The sequence below is a fragment of the Rhineura floridana genome, chromosome 6 (genome assembly GCF_030035675.1).
Source record: "Rhineura floridana isolate rRhiFlo1 chromosome 6, rRhiFlo1.hap2, whole genome shotgun sequence".
In the NCBI taxonomy this organism is placed as follows: Eukaryota; Metazoa; Chordata; class Lepidosauria; order Squamata; family Rhineuridae; genus Rhineura; species Rhineura floridana.
The window spans coordinates 4,075,021-4,091,051 of NC_084485.1; the positions used below are offsets into that span (position 1 = coordinate 4,075,021).

A 16,031-nucleotide genomic window follows, 5' to 3' on the forward strand; every position below is an offset into this window, starting at 1 on the left:
CAGCAGCGTTCATCCAACTGTAGAATAGACAGTTGGCAGAGTGGATTTCACATGCTCTCCTGATCCTCCAGGACAGATTTGCAGGGGGGAGGCTACAGGAGGGGAGAAAGGAGAAATCCCAGTGCATGAATGGGACTCTCTCTCTCTCTCTCTCTCTCTCTCTCTCTCTCTCTGTGTGTGTGTGTGTGTGTGTGCGTGCGTGCGTGCGTGCAACACTGGCTGTTACTTATTTTATTATTTTAAATATTTTAATACTTTTCATTTAAAAACAACACAATGCAGTATATGGCACAATGTAAAAATTACAATTAAACTACATCCATAACGATCATAAAACAGTAAACCCAAAGCCAACTGCTGGCAATGTATTCCAGTCTGTTCTTTAGCTAAGGCGTAGGAGACTGAGTGTTCCACAGTTGTGGTGAAGGAGCGCGAATGGGTGCTTTCTTGGAAGTAACTTGCCCTGGGCTTACGCGCGAGTAGCACACACAGGCTACCGGGGGTGGGGTGGGGTGGGTGGAGCAGCACCATTTGGCTCTCTCTGGGACCGCCAGCCAAGTCGATCAGCTGCGCGGCGCCGTCGCCGCTGCTCCCGGCAAAGCGAAAACGAAAGTGCCGGCACGGATGCGCAGGCTGAGCCAACCGCGGGAAGGGGAGGAGCTGAGCGGCGGCCGGCGGGGCAGATCGGCTCGGCCTGGCGATGGGGCTGCTCAGCTTTACGCGGGAGCCGGTGCCGGAGACGCTCAGTGCCGACATGCAGCAGCTCAACCAGCTGAGCGCCCAGGTGCCACCCCGAGCGCAGCAGCGGAGACTGCGGGCGGGCCTGCTTTGCGTTCCTCCCGGGGCTCCCCCGCCCGGCGGCCGCTTCTTCCGGCTCCAGGCTCTGCTTCCTCCTCTACCTCGGGCGTTAGTGGGGGGGGCTGCTGCTTGCGACCCCCATGTGGCCGGCGGCGGGGGGCGTTTTGGGAGCGGAGCCGGCGGCCACACAGTTCGCGGGGGCGTTTTGCAGCCGGGCGAAGGGGGGGCTCTTTCTGGCTGACCCTCTCGCACCCCTTCGCCGTTGCTAAAGAGCGGCGCAAAAGCCCCAGCGGCCACCCCGCCCGTTTGGACCTTTGCGCGTCCAGAGGATCGTGATTCTGTCCCCGGGGAGAACGCCCAGCCGCCGCTGCGGTGCGCCTCCCCACAAAGCGTAAGCCACGGGGCTTCTGCCCAAGGCACCCCGGCGATGTTGGCGTCTACGGGTAGCCCCCCCGAAACTTGTTCGTTACGCAGAATAAAACACGATAAACTGCCCTTTGCGGTGATGCCTTCTGGAGGGAACGGGAGTAAAGCTGCCTCGTTAGGCTGGGGCAAGCATAAAATACCATAATTATAATAGAACTTTTTAAAAAATTGGAGCCCTGTTGAGTTATTCGCTGCCTTCTGATCTTCCAGAAGAATATAATTATGTTAAGTTCCATATCTTGCTTAGTGTTTCATCTGCATACATATGTTGGTAGTCTCTACAACAGCCCTGTAAGGTAGGCTCGTGCTATCACTCCCACACCACACAGCAGGGAAAGCTGGCTGGAGTTTTTCTAAGGGCACCCAGTAAATTTCATAGGTGTTGCCTCAGTATCTGATGCTCTTTAACTCTTCCAGCTTGTATTTGGTGCTTTTTGGTCCGCATTGCCAGGGCTAGTTGTTTTGGCATATCTGGCTACCATGCAGAGAGCCCAGGGTAGGGAGGAGGGGTGGCCAGTGTAATCTAAGGTTATTTTTTTATTAGAATTTATTTATTTATTGGTTTATATCCCGCCCTTCCTCCCAGTAGGAGCCCAGGGTGGCTATTTATATACTGCTTGATCGTAACATACCTCTAAGTGATTTACAGAAGAAACCACTGAGTGCTAAAATGCTGAACTAGGCACCTGGAAAGCCTTAACAAATCACAAGGGCTGCAGCGGGCCTCCCCACTCGAGCAATGAAACACAAAGTTGTTAGTCATGCCTCTGTAGCATTCCAGGAGTCTCCCTCAAGGTCATGCTTCTGTTGGGGGGTTATCACCTTATCCAGGAATGCAAGTGCCTTGCCTTCCTCAACACCAACACCCTGCCCTGCCCTCTTACCTCTGATGGCCACACCATTTTGAGAAATTTCAAAATACTCTTTAATTTTTATTATTGCTTAATTCTTCCATTTGCTAAGCATTCCGCCACTGTTTAAAAACAGGCGTCAGTGAGAGACCTCTTCCAGAGTTCTGCAGATTCATCATTGTGACAATGGGGCTGCCTCTTTTTTCTTGTGAGAATTTGGGGGGTGCCCAAGTGTGTGCAAGTGGAGAATCCCCGAGCTCCTGTGTGAAGGTGGACGACTTTGATTGGGCCAACTATTCTTTGCAAAGTTGGAAACTAAAAATAAATTGGGACTTCTTGATGTTACATTTTCCACATGCTGTTGGTTTTCAAGTAAGGCTGTAACATTTAGTCAATTAATTAAATGCATTGATTAAACCCTTTGCAGCTTAAAAATCTAACTGGGCAGCAGTTTTTTTTAATGGTTAATTACTTTTAATACAAGCCCTACCATTCAGAAGGGAGCACCTCTTCTGCTGGAGCGTATGCATGTGTTGCCCAAAATGGCCTTTTCCAGCTTGGGGCTCTCCAGATGTTTTGAATTACAATTCCCATCAGCCCCAGCCAGCACATCTGTGTAGTTACCCGGGACTGATGGGAGTTGTAGTTCAAAGCAACTGGAAGGTTTCAAGTTGGGAAAAGCTGTCCTAAACATCAGAGGTTCCTTTAACCCCCTTTCAGAACTATTTTATTGACCTACAAATATATGCAGACTTCATCAAGCAATTAAAACTCATCACTGTTTTTCAGGGTGGGTAATTTTTTATTTATTTATTAAATTTGTTAGATGCCTATCTGGCAGGGGTTATCCTGCCACTCTGGGCGATGTACAATAAAATACAAATACATTCCATAAAAAACATAAGCAGAAATATTAAAACCACCCCTAGAACTGCAATCTAACAACCTAAACCCCCTCCCCAGCCTGGTTGAAGAGCCAAGTCTTCAAGGCCCGTTGAAAGCACAGCAAGGAGGGGGCCTGGGAGAGGTCAGTTGGCAAGGCATTCCATAGTGAAGGAGCCACTACAGAGAAGGCTCTTGACCTAGTCCTCTCCAGTCTAGCTGCTTTTGTAGGGGGAATAAGGAGTGAACCATTCATGGACGATCTTGTTCGACCGGCGCCCCTGGTGAGAATGGAGGCGTTCCTTTAAGTAGAGAGGGCCGGCTTCAAATAAGGTCTTGAAGGTTAAAGTCAGAACCTTAAATTTGGCCCGAGCAACCACCGGCAGCCAGTGCAGCTCCCTGAGGACTGGAGTAATGTGATCTCTTTTATCAAGTGACAACCGTGTTCCATTAGCTTTCACAAGGAGGGTGGTTTTGGAGCAATCTATGTTTAATTGGATTACTGTGTAATTGGGTTCCAAGTCTTCAAAGGAGATCTTTGCAAAGGAATTCGGAAACCTTGTGGGTTGTGGGGCAGGCATGCTTCCTTCTCCAGTTTCATTTAACTTAATGGCCCCGAGCCATTGCCTTTACACACCCAGCTGAACTGTCAGTGTTTGTTTTGAGGATAGTTACTCTTTCCCCCCCCCCCAAAAAAAATACCCTGGGTGTGGGAAAGAGCAGGAGAGGTGGGCAAATCCCTGGCAAGGCTTGTTTTGCTGACATCCTTTTATCTCTTCTTAGCAATTCTCTACTCTAACTGAAGTAGTTTTCCAATTTCTGCAAGAACCTAAAGAGGTAAGCCATCCACAGGGGTGTAGGTAAGGTAACATTCAAGGGGGTTGAGTGAGGCTAGTTTCGCTCCTTTTTTTACAATAGGCGTGTGTTTTAATGGCAACAACTACTTTTAATAATAATTCTAGCATTTTTGCATTAGATAAAAATGAATGATGAGGCACCCTGTTACGTTTGTACATTCTTTGCAATGTGTAGATTGTTTTATCATTTTTTAAAAAATGGAATGGAAATGGACTGCCTTCAAGTCGATTCCAACTTATGGCGACCCTATGAATAGGGTTTTCATGGTAAGCGGTATTCAGAGGGGGGTTTACCGTCGCCTCCCTCTGAGGCTGAGAGGCAGTGACTGGCCCAAGGTCACCCAGTGAGCTCCATGGCTGTGTGGGGATTTGAAACTTCGTCTCCCAGGTTGTAGTCCAACACTTTAACCACTCCACCACACTGGCTCTTTTTTTAAAAAAAAATAGTAATGTCATAAAAGTGATTACTACGTTTGAGCCTCAAGGATAGGATGTGATGTGACTTGCAGGGCGCTATCCAAGGAGTGGCAGGGCATGGCAGAGCAGTGGACCCATTGCCACCTCCCTACCTTTATTGCTCATGCCAGCTGGCGTTGAAGGCTGGGGGCAAAAGCCTGCTGCAGTCTACACCAGCTTGGAGTTGGCATAGGGATTAACCCCTCTCTTCCCCAGAACATCCTGTTTTGGGGCTTTCCACAGGCTGCTGCTGGTGGCATTCCTGCTTGCCCACACGTCCAGCGGGCAGAACAGGGGAGCTATGTGCTGGTGGAGCAATTCTGGGGTGGGCTGAGACCTCTGTGCCTCGTTTAACCTCCCTCTTCTCCCCCTCCCACCTTGGTGGATCAGGGATTTAGATTGTTCCTAAGGGAGCAATTCTGTGTACACTTACTAGGGAGTCACCCCTATTCAACCCCATGGGAAATACTTCTGAGTACACATGTAGAGGATTGTGCTGTAAATCATTTTTATATGAATACTAGGAAATGTAATGACATACAATTCATTTAAATATGGTTGTGTGTGTGTGTGTCAAGAAAAATCCAGGTTCTGCACCCTAAAGAAATTCTGCAAAGATAAACAAATATATGCAGATTTTCTTGATCTTTCATGATTTGCTTTTGTTGGTCAGTTACGGCAGCTGTGGAGGACTTGCCTCCTTCCTCAGCCACTAGTAATGATATTTTCCCAGTCCACCCTCAAGCCCATCTGTGGCACACTGAGACCTGGAACCACTTGTTTCACTCTTTCTGAAAATAAAAAATAATGTGAGCTTTACAGTTCAATCTTAAGCATGTCTTCTGAAAAGTAAGTCCTACTGAATTCAGTGGGGCTTAGTCCCAGGGAAGTGGGGTTAGGATTTTAGCCTTTAGATGCAATCCTATGTAAACATCCCTGAGAGTAAGGCCCATTGAATTCCATGAGAGTGACTTCTGTCTGAGTGGACGTGTATAGGATTGCACTGTCAGGATGCCAAACTCTGCACTAGATACTAAATTTCTTCAGGATCCTTGTGCAGCTTTGAGTACAAGTTGCTACTCTTGCACAAAAAGGCCGTGCTGTCTACTCTGCTCCTCTTGCAGGTTGAAAGGTTTCTAGCTCAGCTCTCTGAATTTGCTGCCGTCAATAAACTCAGCCCGGGCCGTTTGAAGAACATTGTCAAAAGCCTCCTCTTGGTGCCAAACGGTGAGCATGAGCCAGTGGGGTCTCCAGGGGTGTTGGTGTGTGTTGTAGACCAGAGAGAGAAACGTTGGCGGTCAAAAAAGACTCTTCTCCTTCCCTCATTATTAGGGTTGCCAGGTTCAGGGCCTGAGGCTGACCCTGTATCTTTAGGAGAAGAGGAAGTCAGCCAAGTGCAAGTGTTCTTGCAACTCTGTAATGGGGAAAACCACAAGGTGGAATTCTCCCTTTCCCCTGCATAACTTAAAGATACAGAAGACCACTTGGTTGCCAGGCCCGGCCTCCCAGAGGTCTTCTGTATCTTTCATTGTTGTGCAGTGAGAAGGGAGAATTCCACCTTGTGGTTTTCCCCATTACAGGGTTGCAAGAACACCTGCACTTGGCTGACTTTCTCTTCTAAAGATACAGGATCAGTCTCAGGCCCTGAACCTGGCAACCCTAACCATGATAGTAGAAGGGCAGGGGTTACTCAGTGAAGTTAAGAATGTGAGATGAGTCTGTTTGCTTCCTGGATCAGGTCAGTGGCCCACCTCGTCCAGCAGCCTGTTCTCACAGTGGCCAAGCAGATGGGAAGCCCACAACTGGTTTTCAGAAGCATGTGGCCTCTCACTGCAGAGTCTGAGCGTAGCCTGCATGACTAATAGCCACCTCCTCCATGTATCGAGTCTCATCCTCTTTTAAATCCACCCAAGTTGGTGGCCACCACTGCCTCCTGTGGGAGCAAATTCCACCGTTTAGCTACACGTTGCATGAAGAAATCCTTTTGTCTGTCCTGAATCTTCCAGCATTCAGCTTCATTGAATGTCGACGAGTTCCGGTGTTATCAGAGAGGGAGAAAAACTTTCCTCTATCCACTTTCCCCATGCCATGCAGAATTGTATACAAGTCTATCCTGTCACCTGTAGTGTGTACATGCACCTTTTTTGTACATTAGCAGGGCAAAGATGTGAACAGCAAAGACCTGATTTGGTCCTTACTCCTTGCATATTATTGCTTTATCTTTTTTTTTCTTTTGGCTGTTTCCCTTTGCCTGGTGATAGTTTTCTGTCCACTAGTCATTTCCTATCTGGCTTCTGTGCCTCTGTTTCTTACCTTTTGTGTTTGTCCTGTTTCATTCCACACAGTAGCAATGCTGTCTTAACTAGGCTGTTTTGCTGTTTGTTTCCAGGCCTCGTCTTCTGATTTATGCAATATTTATTCTAGGTGCCCTAAAGAGGACTCTGTCGGCAGAGCAGGTCAGAGCAGATCTTATCACTCTAGGTAAGTCTCTTTAATATCCCTCCAGTAATTCCTGAAGGTGGCCGGTGGCTACGGTTCTCCTGTTAACCGTGTCAAATTTCTCCTGCAGGGCTGAGTGAAGAAAAAGCTGGCTATTTTGAAGAACAGGTACTAGGAGCATTCCTTTCTCTGCTGCATTCTTAATTTCTGGGCAGGGGTATCTCTTTCTGGGGTGTCCATTCTCTGAACTAGGCTTTTGCCTTGTAACTAAATGCAAATTGCAAATGGAATCATAATAGGGCAAAGGCTGTAGCTCCATGATAAGGCATATGCTTTGCATGAAGAAGGTTCCAGGTTTGATCCTGGGCATCTCCAGGTAGGACTGGGAGAGATTCCCTGCCTGAAATATTGGAGACTCTCTGCTGCCAGTCAGTGTAGACAATATTGATCTAATTTGATAAGAGCATAAGAAGAGCCTGCTGGATCAGGCCAGTAGCCTCCTGTTCTCACAGTGGATGCCTATGGAAAGCCCACAAGCAGGGCTTCAGCGCAACAGCACTCTTCCCTCCTGCAGTTTGCAGCAACTACAGTGGCCTGACTTGGTATAAGGCAGCTTCCTGTGTTCAGATTGATTGATTGATATCCCGCCCTTCCTTCTAGCAGGAGCCCAGAGCGGCAAGCAAAAGCACTAAAAACACTTTAAAACATCATAAGAAGAGACATTAAAATACATGAAAACAAAACAACTTTAAAAACATTTTTTTAAAACCAAATTGTTTGTTTGTTTTTAAGGTTTAAAAGCATATTAAATTCCAGCACAGAAGCAGACTGGGATAAGGTCTCAACTTAAAAGGCTTGTTGAAGGAGGAAGGCCTTCAATATTCATATGCAACTTTTTCAACTTTGCTGCTCTGTTTATATATTTGCTGGTACTTTCCCTTGCTGCGAAATCCTTGCACCTCTTGCATTGCATGTTTAAGGATAGTTTCCTTCAGTGAATCGTGTGCAGCAAACTAGTCTGGCCCAAGAATGTCAACATAACTAATTGCAAAAAGGTGCATGCAGTGATTTGCATAGTTCATGCTGAGTGCATAATTTGCCTTTCCACACAGTTCATTCCCTCACTCTTCCACTGAAGGAACCGCTAGGCTAAGCTGGCCTCTCTTCATAGGGTTTTCGTGGTAAGAGGTATTCAGAGGTGGTTTACCATTGCCTTCCTCTGACTTTGGACACATATCATACTTTGGACACTTACTGAGAAGACCTGATGGAAGAGAGTATCCAAAATGCTGCCACTTTACAGGACTGATTCTTACAAGAGCAGAACAAGTACTATGTGGCACCCATAACATGGAAAGCACAGCTTGAACTTGGCCTGGTAGCAAATCAGCAACCAATGCAGATTTCAGAGCAGAGGTGTAATGTGCTGATAGGATCTCACTCAAGTCAGCAATCATGCCGCAGCATTCTGCATTAACTGACTAGATGCCAGGATTTTTTTGGTTTTGGTTTTTGGTTATGAATCCTGCCTGGTTGTGGGATGCTAAGTTTTCTGCCTTACTCATAGGAATCTTTTTGTATTAGGTATGGTATTGCATTTAGGAAAGCATCACTGTATTTGTGTGTGTGTGTGTGTGTGTGTGTTTGCTAGTAATCATGATCTTTGGTGTGGACTGGTATGACTAAATGTGGGAGCAGTAGAGGATATATGGGGAGGGGTCATGACTTAGCTTGAACTATGCAAATCACTGCATGCACCTTTTTGCAATTAGTTACATTGACATTCTTGGCCCAGACTAGTTTGCTCCGCATGATTTGGACAAGAAAAGGTTCTGGTAGGTTTTGCCTTCCAAGAAGGGTTTTGTGTTTTGCTTTGCTAGTAATCGTGATCTTTGGTGTGGACTGGTATGACTAATGTGGGAGCGGTAGTGGATATATGGGGAGGGGTCATGACTGAGGGCCACAAGGATAGCACAGATGGCTACTACACTAGAGTCAGAAATGCCATTGTTTCAAAACTGGATGTGTCCGCACACTCGTCCTGCATGTTTGCAACCCGAAGAATATCAGAAGAGCCTGGCTGCTGGAGCAGACCAAAGGCCTCTGCAGTTCAGCACCCTGGTTCCTGTAGTGTCAGCCAGATGCCTCTGGGAAGTGCACAAGCAGGTCGTGAGGACGGTCACCCTCTCCTGCTACGGCTCCCCGGCAATTGGCATTCAGTGGCATGCCTCTGAACCTGGAGGCATCACATGGCTACTACGAGTAGTAGCCAACATCCCTTACGAATTCATCTAATATCCTGTTTCTCCACGCCACACACACTTTTAAAAACCTCAGTCCCATCTCAGTTTCTTCCTGCCTTTTGGAATTGTTAGTCTTGGTGAGATGAGAATTCTGAAATGCTTTGCACACTGATCAGAAGCGGCTTGTGCACCATGCAGCTCTCTGCTCATGCGAGGCTGCGAGTGTCCCTGTGCATTTCCAGTGAAACAGCAACTGCAGCTGAAGGCGTCCTTGCACGGGGCATGGAAATTATCCTGCCATATAGGGGCCTGTTGTGACCTGTGATAGCAAAAACCCCAATTAGATGTTTAGCTTTCATGGCTGCTTTAGGCCTCTGTGCCAGAACTCTTTTCAGAATCACACAAGCTGGGGGTCCTCTCGCTCCATCAGGCACACCTGTGGGGGCCATAAATGCTCCTGTCATTTTGTCATTTAACTTTACAAACTCTGGCAGCCGCTGTGGCCTATGGAGAGGTTCTGCTCTGGGTCTCGACTTTTTCAGGAGATAAAGGCCATGTAGCACTTGGGGTAGGGCCTTATTGACTGTAGCCCCACACTTATGGATCACCCTCTCCAGAGAGGCCTGCCACGCCACCTCATTGGTCAGCTGTAAGCCAACAGGTGTTATGTAGGAAGGTTTTTTAAGATGATACGGGGGATTTAGAAAATGCATTATTCTTGTTGTTTATAGGAGATGATCTCTCCTTTGTGAGCCCCGTTGAACTGAATTGGAGATAACTTTCTTGAGCAACAGTGATGTGCTAGGTGTTGTACAGAACACAGAAGGGATGCAATCCTCTCCCAGAGAGTTCCCTTTATGTGAGAGGGATGGGAATGAGTTCCCATTGGCAGGGTTGGAGATGAACAGCGCAAAGTTCTAGTCCTCAATGCTGAGATGGTTATCTATTGTTTATTCCCTAGAATAAACTGGTGTTCTTTGGATTCCATAATTTATTTATTTATTAATTATTTGATTTCTATCCCACCCTTCCTTCCAGCAGGAGCCCAGGGCAGCAAACAAAAGCACTAAAAACACTTTAAAACATCATAAAAACAGACTTTAAAATACATTACAAAAAAACAAATTTAAAAACATTTTTTTTAAAAGCTTTGAAGACTTTTTTTTTTTTTAAGGTTAAAAAACATGTTAAAAAGCAATTCCAACACAGAAGCAGACTGGGACAAGGTCTGAAAGGGCTTGTTGAAAGAGGAAGGTTTCATAATCTGTATGAAACTACAGAAGTCGGACTACCTTGTCCCAAAGTCTGCCTCTGTGTAGGTGGATTTTGGTAGAATGGTCACGTAGCTAAAACGTGGGTATGTTTTGTGTTTTGTAATCTGTCCAGTGGAAGGAGAAGTCTCCCACCTTTTGGAGGTGAGTAGCTTTCTGGGGTGGGTACCTGTGAGGTGAAGACAAGGTGTCCCCCTGAGCAGCTTTGCCTTTCCACATTCCCTGGGCGCCTCTCATTGCTTTTCTTGTTATCTCGGGCAGTTACTGCTGGAAGCAGCGAACTGGGGAAGGCAGGAAGCATCTTCATGCAGGTGGGTCTCTTTTAATGCTAGAGGTGTGGGGTGTTTGGTTTTTTGAAGCCCCAGCAGTTACAGCCAGTGGTAAGAATCAGGATGTGAGAAGGGCCATTGTCTATTCTGCACTCGCTCACTTCTGTGCTTGCAGAACTCAGCTTATATTTTGGTTTCTAAAAGCAAGTTTCTGGCTCCTAACAGCGGTAAAGAGAGGCTTGAAAGTTTTAGGGCAGTGCAATTTTGGGAGGCAGGCAGAGAGGACATTCCAGTGTCAGGAGACGAGCAGCAGCAGAAAAATGATATTATTTCTATTTATAGGCCGCTTACTATCTAAAAGTTCGCAAAGTGGTTTACAATAGAATACGCAAGGTACAATAAACTATATAGAGTCAGTCACTCTGGTATACCAGCAAAGGAAAGACACTACTGTGCAAGCCTTTATAATGGGCAAATATATTGTGCAAGCATTTACAATGGGCAAATTTGTCTTGGTTGTGTAACTTACACAGCAGGCTGGTGAGCCTGTGGTCTTCTAGATTATGTTGGACTACAACTCCCATCAGCCCTGGCCAGCATGGCCAGTTGTCAGGGACAAGAGTATAAGAAGAGCCTGCTGGATCAGGCCAATGGGGGCCCATCTAGTCCAGCACCCTGTTCTCACAGTGGCCAACCAGATGCCCATGGGAGGCCCGTAAGCAGGACCTGAGCGCAAGAGTGCTCTCCTCTCCTGCGGCTTCCAGCAACTGGCATTCAAAGGCTTGCTGCCTCTGGGAGGGGAGGAAAACCGTGGCCTTCATGGCTAGTAGTCACTGATAGCCTTTTCCTCCATTAATTTGTCTCATCCTCCCTTAAAGTTGGTGGCCCTCACTGCCTCTTGAGAGCGAATGCCATAATTCAACTCTGCGCTGTGCAGAGAAGTCCTTCCATTTTGTCTGTCCTGCATCTTCCAACATTCAACTTCCTTGGGTGGCACTGAAGTCCTACAACATCTGAAGAGCCTCAGGCACCCCATCCCTGCAGTGCAGGTTACAGCATTTGCCTTTTCTGGTGTTGAATTTCATTTTACTTGGTGTAGGGTTTTGATGGGGGCAGGCTTGGTGCATGCCGAGTGTGCGTGGGCTGGAGTTTGAGTCCTTGTCTCTGTCGGAGGGTTGGGGGATGCCTTGCTCACAGGACAGTGAGGAGTCATGTCTGCAACGATGGCACACCCTGACACACTCCTTTTACACCGTGTCCTTTTCAGATGGGAGCCAGGCTTGGGCCCAGGTGGGGGAGTGAGGATGGGGTAGACCCCGGGTAACAATGAGACAGAACCACCTCCCTACCCGCATCTGTGGGGCTGTACCTTGGGAATCAGGGCCATGTGCCTGCTCAGAGCCCCAAGTGACACCTTATTCCCATAGTCTTAAGCGGGTGTTCCAGGGCACAGGATCTCCTTGCCTCTTGAGGCCATGGGCCAGAACATTTGGAAGGCCCAAGCCCATGCCCCAGTGTTTCATCCTCCTTGGATCCTGGGAGCCCTCCCTCTAGGGCAGCCTCCCTGCAATCTGGAGCCCTCCAGGTGTTTTGGACTACAACTCCCATCAGCCCCAGCCAGCATGTTTGGGGAAGGCTCCTTTATGATTTGGTACCAATTTTGGGTAGGGTGGAGAATGTCTTCCTCTTCACAAGTTCCCATAGAATCATAGGACAGAAGAGCTGGAAGGGGCCTCTAAGGCCATCAAGTCCAACCCCCTGCTCAATGCAGGAATCCAAATCAAAGCATTCCCGACAGATGGCTGTCCAGCTGCCTCTTGAAGGCCTCCAGTGTCAGAGAGCCCACTACCTCTCTAGGTCATTGGTTCCATTGTCATATGGCTCTAACAGTTAGCAAATTCTTCCTTACGTTCAAAATTTGGCTTGCAACTTGAGCTCATTATTCCGTGTCCTGCACTCTGGGATGATCAAGAAGAGATCCCGGCCCTCCTCCGTGTGACAATCTTTCATCTTTTTCTGTGGGTCACGGCCTGACTCGCCTCTGACTCCAGTCCCTCAGCATCCATCCCCCAGCCCCCCCCCCCGGGTTCCCTTTACTGTTCTCCCAGAGTTGACCCCTTTTTTGCAATTAGAGTGCAGCCTGAAACCAGCATCAGCGATTATATCCACCCTCGAGGAAACCTCATGGTGGAAGAGTATGGATTTTATTTTTGCAGAAAAGTGCAACCTTTTTAACTTGTCAGCTTCCCCCCATTCTTTGATATAACTTCTTTTTTTAACTGATTTTATTTCCAGCTCAAATTGGTGGTTAGACAAGGAAACAAAGTGGAGCCCGTGTACCTTGGTGAGTGAGCCGCAGTTGTGTCTTGGGGAGTTCTGCAAAGAGAGGGAGGCAGTTGCCGGCCTGGAATTCTACCAGGAGGAAGGGCGGGATATAAATCTAATACACAAATAATTGACACCCCAGGAAGGCTGAAATTGCATCCCCTGAAAGAGGCATCAACAGTTTTTGGTTGTTCTCGTTTCTGCTTCCTTCAACTAGCTCAGAGGTCCACATTTCATCCCGCAACTTGAGGGAATTCGGTGTTGCCCAATTTAAATTCTGCAAGCTGCAGCTGTCGAAGAAGACAGCCCAGCTACTCAAGCCTCAGGATTTTCTTAGCAGGGATCTCTGGGTAAAAAATTGGTTTCAGGGTTTGCCCTTGTGTGTGTCGGGGAGGTGATTTCACTTCATTGGGTGTGGACCGGGGTGGAGAAACTTGGGCCTACAGGCCAAATGCAGCCCTCCCGGTCTCTGTACCTGGCTGTCCCAAGGCTACCCCCTTACTCCCTCCACCCCAAGTGTTTTTGCCTGGCTGGAGTGTGTGCTGGAACTCTGACAACGCCTGCGTGGATGGAAGGCAAAGGGGTGTGTGGAAACTAGCCTACTACTAGGAAAAACTTCCTAACTGTTAGAGCCACTACACTTGGGAAAAAGAAACCAAATGCACAGTTATAAGATGGGGGATACTTAGCTCAGCAGTACGACATGTGAGAAGGATCTTGGAATTGTCATTGATCACAAGCTGAATATGAGCCAACAGTGCAATGTGGCTGCAAAAAAGGCAAATGCTGTATTAGGCTGCATTAACAGAAGTATAGTTTCTAAATCACGTGAAGTATTACTTCCCCTCTATTCAGCACTGGTTAAGTCTCATCGAGTACGGCGTCCAGTTCTGGTCTCTGCACTTCAAGAAGGATGCAGACAAACTGGAACAGGTTCAGAGGAAGGCAACAAGGATGATCAGGGGACTGGAAACAAAGCCCTATGAGGAGAGACTGAAAGAACTGGGCATGTTTAGTCTGGAGAAGAGAAGACTGAGGGGAGATATAAGATAGATATAAGAGAGATAGCACTCTCCAAGTACATGAAAGGTTGTCACACAGAGGGCTGGGATCTCTTCTCGATCGTCCCAGAGTGCAGGACACAGAATAATGGGCTTAAGTTGCAGAAAGCCAGATTTGGACTGGACATCAGGAAAAACTTTCTAACTGTTAGAGCCATACAACAATGGAACCAATTACCTAGAGAGGTGGTGGGCTCTCTGACACTGGAGGCCTTCAAGAGGCAGCTGGACAGCCATCTGTCGGGAATGCTTTGATTTGGATTCCTGCATTGAGCAGGGGGTTGGACTTGATGGCCTTGTAGGCCCCTTCCAACTCTACTATTCTATGATTCTCTACTATACAAACCACACCTTGGAAGGTTGTCCGGAAGGGGGTGTGGCCCTTGGGCTGGAAAGGGCTCCTCACCTCTAGGGTGGAGAGTGGTATTTCTGACCAAGGTGCGAAATCTGGAGAAGTCTGTGGCTCTTGTGAACACAGTGAGCTTTGGAACCTGCCTTATACTAAGCCAGACGGGTTGCCCAGTTAGCCCAGGATTGTCTACTCTGACTGGTAGCAGCTCCCCAGGTTATGAGGCAGGGAAATCTCGGGAAAAATGTCCTTACTGTTAGAGCCATATGACAATGGGACCAATGACCTAGAGAGGTGGTGGTCTCTCTGACACTGGAGGCCTTCAAGAGGCAGCTGGACAGCCATCTGTTGGGGATGCTTTGATTTGGATTCCTGCATGGAGCAGAGGGGTGGACTTGATGGCCTTATGGGCCCCTTTCAACTCTGCTATTCTAAGATTCTGTGAAATGCCTTTCCCATTACCTGATCCTTGTAAGTGGAGATGTTGCTGGGGATTGAATCTGGGGCCTTCTACATGCAGAGTGGGTGCTCCACCACTGAGCTCTGACCTCGATGCCACTCTGGTGTCCGTTAGAAGGACATGGCCGGGGCTGTTATGCCATTTGGACTGGCTTAGGGCTGGTTCATACTGAGGCTAAACTCTGTTCAAGGGCGAATGGAGTTTGGGCTGAAATGTCATGCAAACTCAGCGAATTTAACCTGCATGCGAGTAGCACTGATTTCGGAGTAAGTCCTCATGTGAACGAGCCCTTAGTGTACCCTTTCCCTGGACAGCCACTGAACTGGAAGGTGCTCCAGAGGCCATCTAGTCCAACTCTCTGCCCCTAATTGGGAGCTGTTCACTTGACACAGCCTGCACCATGTGTGGGCCCCCACCTTCCTTTAAACCTTTAAGGAAGGGGCTTCACCTCCCCACCTGGACTCCTCCATAGGGTGGAAGGAAAAAGCCCTACTGTGCCATTCAGCCTTCACAGCATAAGCTGTAGCCCAAGATCCCTGCTTCCAAGGGTAGGCAGCCAGGTGGCTCTGGAAGGTCACAAGGAAGATGTGGAGCCTTTCCCAGGATCTGCTAGTCCACAGCTATACAGCCCGTCTCCGGGCACTGAATTCCATGCGCTAACGAGCTTGTTGTGTAAAAACAAACTTGTGTTGTTTTGTTAGTCCTAAAGTGTTGTGTTTATTTATTTCCCACCCCAATCAGAACTGACGCTGCCCCAGTTTTATCGCTTTCTGCACGAGATGGAAAGGATGAAAACTAGCCTGGAGTGCCTCAGCTGACTTGCCTGTTGAGGGGCCTGCAAGTGTGTGAGGACCAGCAGAGACTGTGGACGAGATCCTCCCCAACCTCCGTGTCTCATTTGAGAAGCTTGAATTCAAAGATGGGAGCACCCGTTAAAGTTCTGACGGTCTGGCTCAGGTTCTCCAAGCCGTTAAGGGCCGGGGAGGAGGAATGTTTTGTAAAACTTGTAAAAGTCCAATGTTTCTCTTGCTGGGTGTATAACAAGGTTTTCTGGGGCAGTGCTGACAAATAATGATCTGTGAGCAAGAATTAAGGAAACAAAAATAAAATTTAAAAAGTCAGTCTCCTTTGAAAGGCATAGGCGGCAACCTGAAACAGCCAAAAGCAGAAACCAGAAGTGAAGTAATGAGGGGGTTACTCGACAATTCATTATATGTTACCCAGCTGTTTGCACTTCCTAACAACACCTCCTTCACATGCGAATATACTAAATTTGACCAGGGATATATGAAATCTGATCCTTTTTAAGAACATAAGAAGAGCCTGCTGGATCAGGCCAGTGGC

The 16,031-nt window shown here is 47.7% G+C and overlaps 1 protein-coding gene across 1 annotated transcript; it reads left to right on the forward strand.

Annotated features, from left to right (window-relative positions):
* Positions 1-529: 529 nt before the first annotated feature.
* On the forward strand, positions 530-15,808 carry LOC133386960 (COMM domain-containing protein 7-like). The gene is made up of 8 exons (XM_061630789.1): positions 530-784; positions 3,741-3,794; positions 5,395-5,497; positions 6,695-6,751; positions 6,840-6,877; positions 10,339-10,367; positions 10,485-10,534; positions 15,429-15,808. Exons 1-8 carry the CDS (start codon positions 701-703, stop codon positions 15,503-15,505), a joined length of 492 nt encoding a protein of 163 aa, XP_061486773.1. The 5' UTR covers positions 530-700; the 3' UTR covers positions 15,506-15,808.
* The last annotated feature ends 223 nt before the right edge of the window (positions 15,809-16,031 follow it).

What these genes read in the sequence shown, in the direction of transcription:
- LOC133386960 (XM_061630789.1), top strand. Translation starts at nt 701, where the DNA reads ATGGGGCTGCTCAGCTTTACGCGGGAGCCGGTGCCGGAGACGCTCAGT. An exon ending in TCAACCAGCTGAGCGCCCAG is followed by an intron (nt 785 to 3,740) that starts GTGCCACCCCGA and finishes ATCTCTTCTTAG; the next exon opens with CAATTCTCTACTCTAACTGA. An exon ending in AGCAGATCTTATCACTCTAG is followed by an intron (nt 6,752 to 6,839) that starts GTAAGTCTCTTT and finishes TTTCTCCTGCAG; the next exon opens with GGCTGAGTGAAGAAAAAGCT.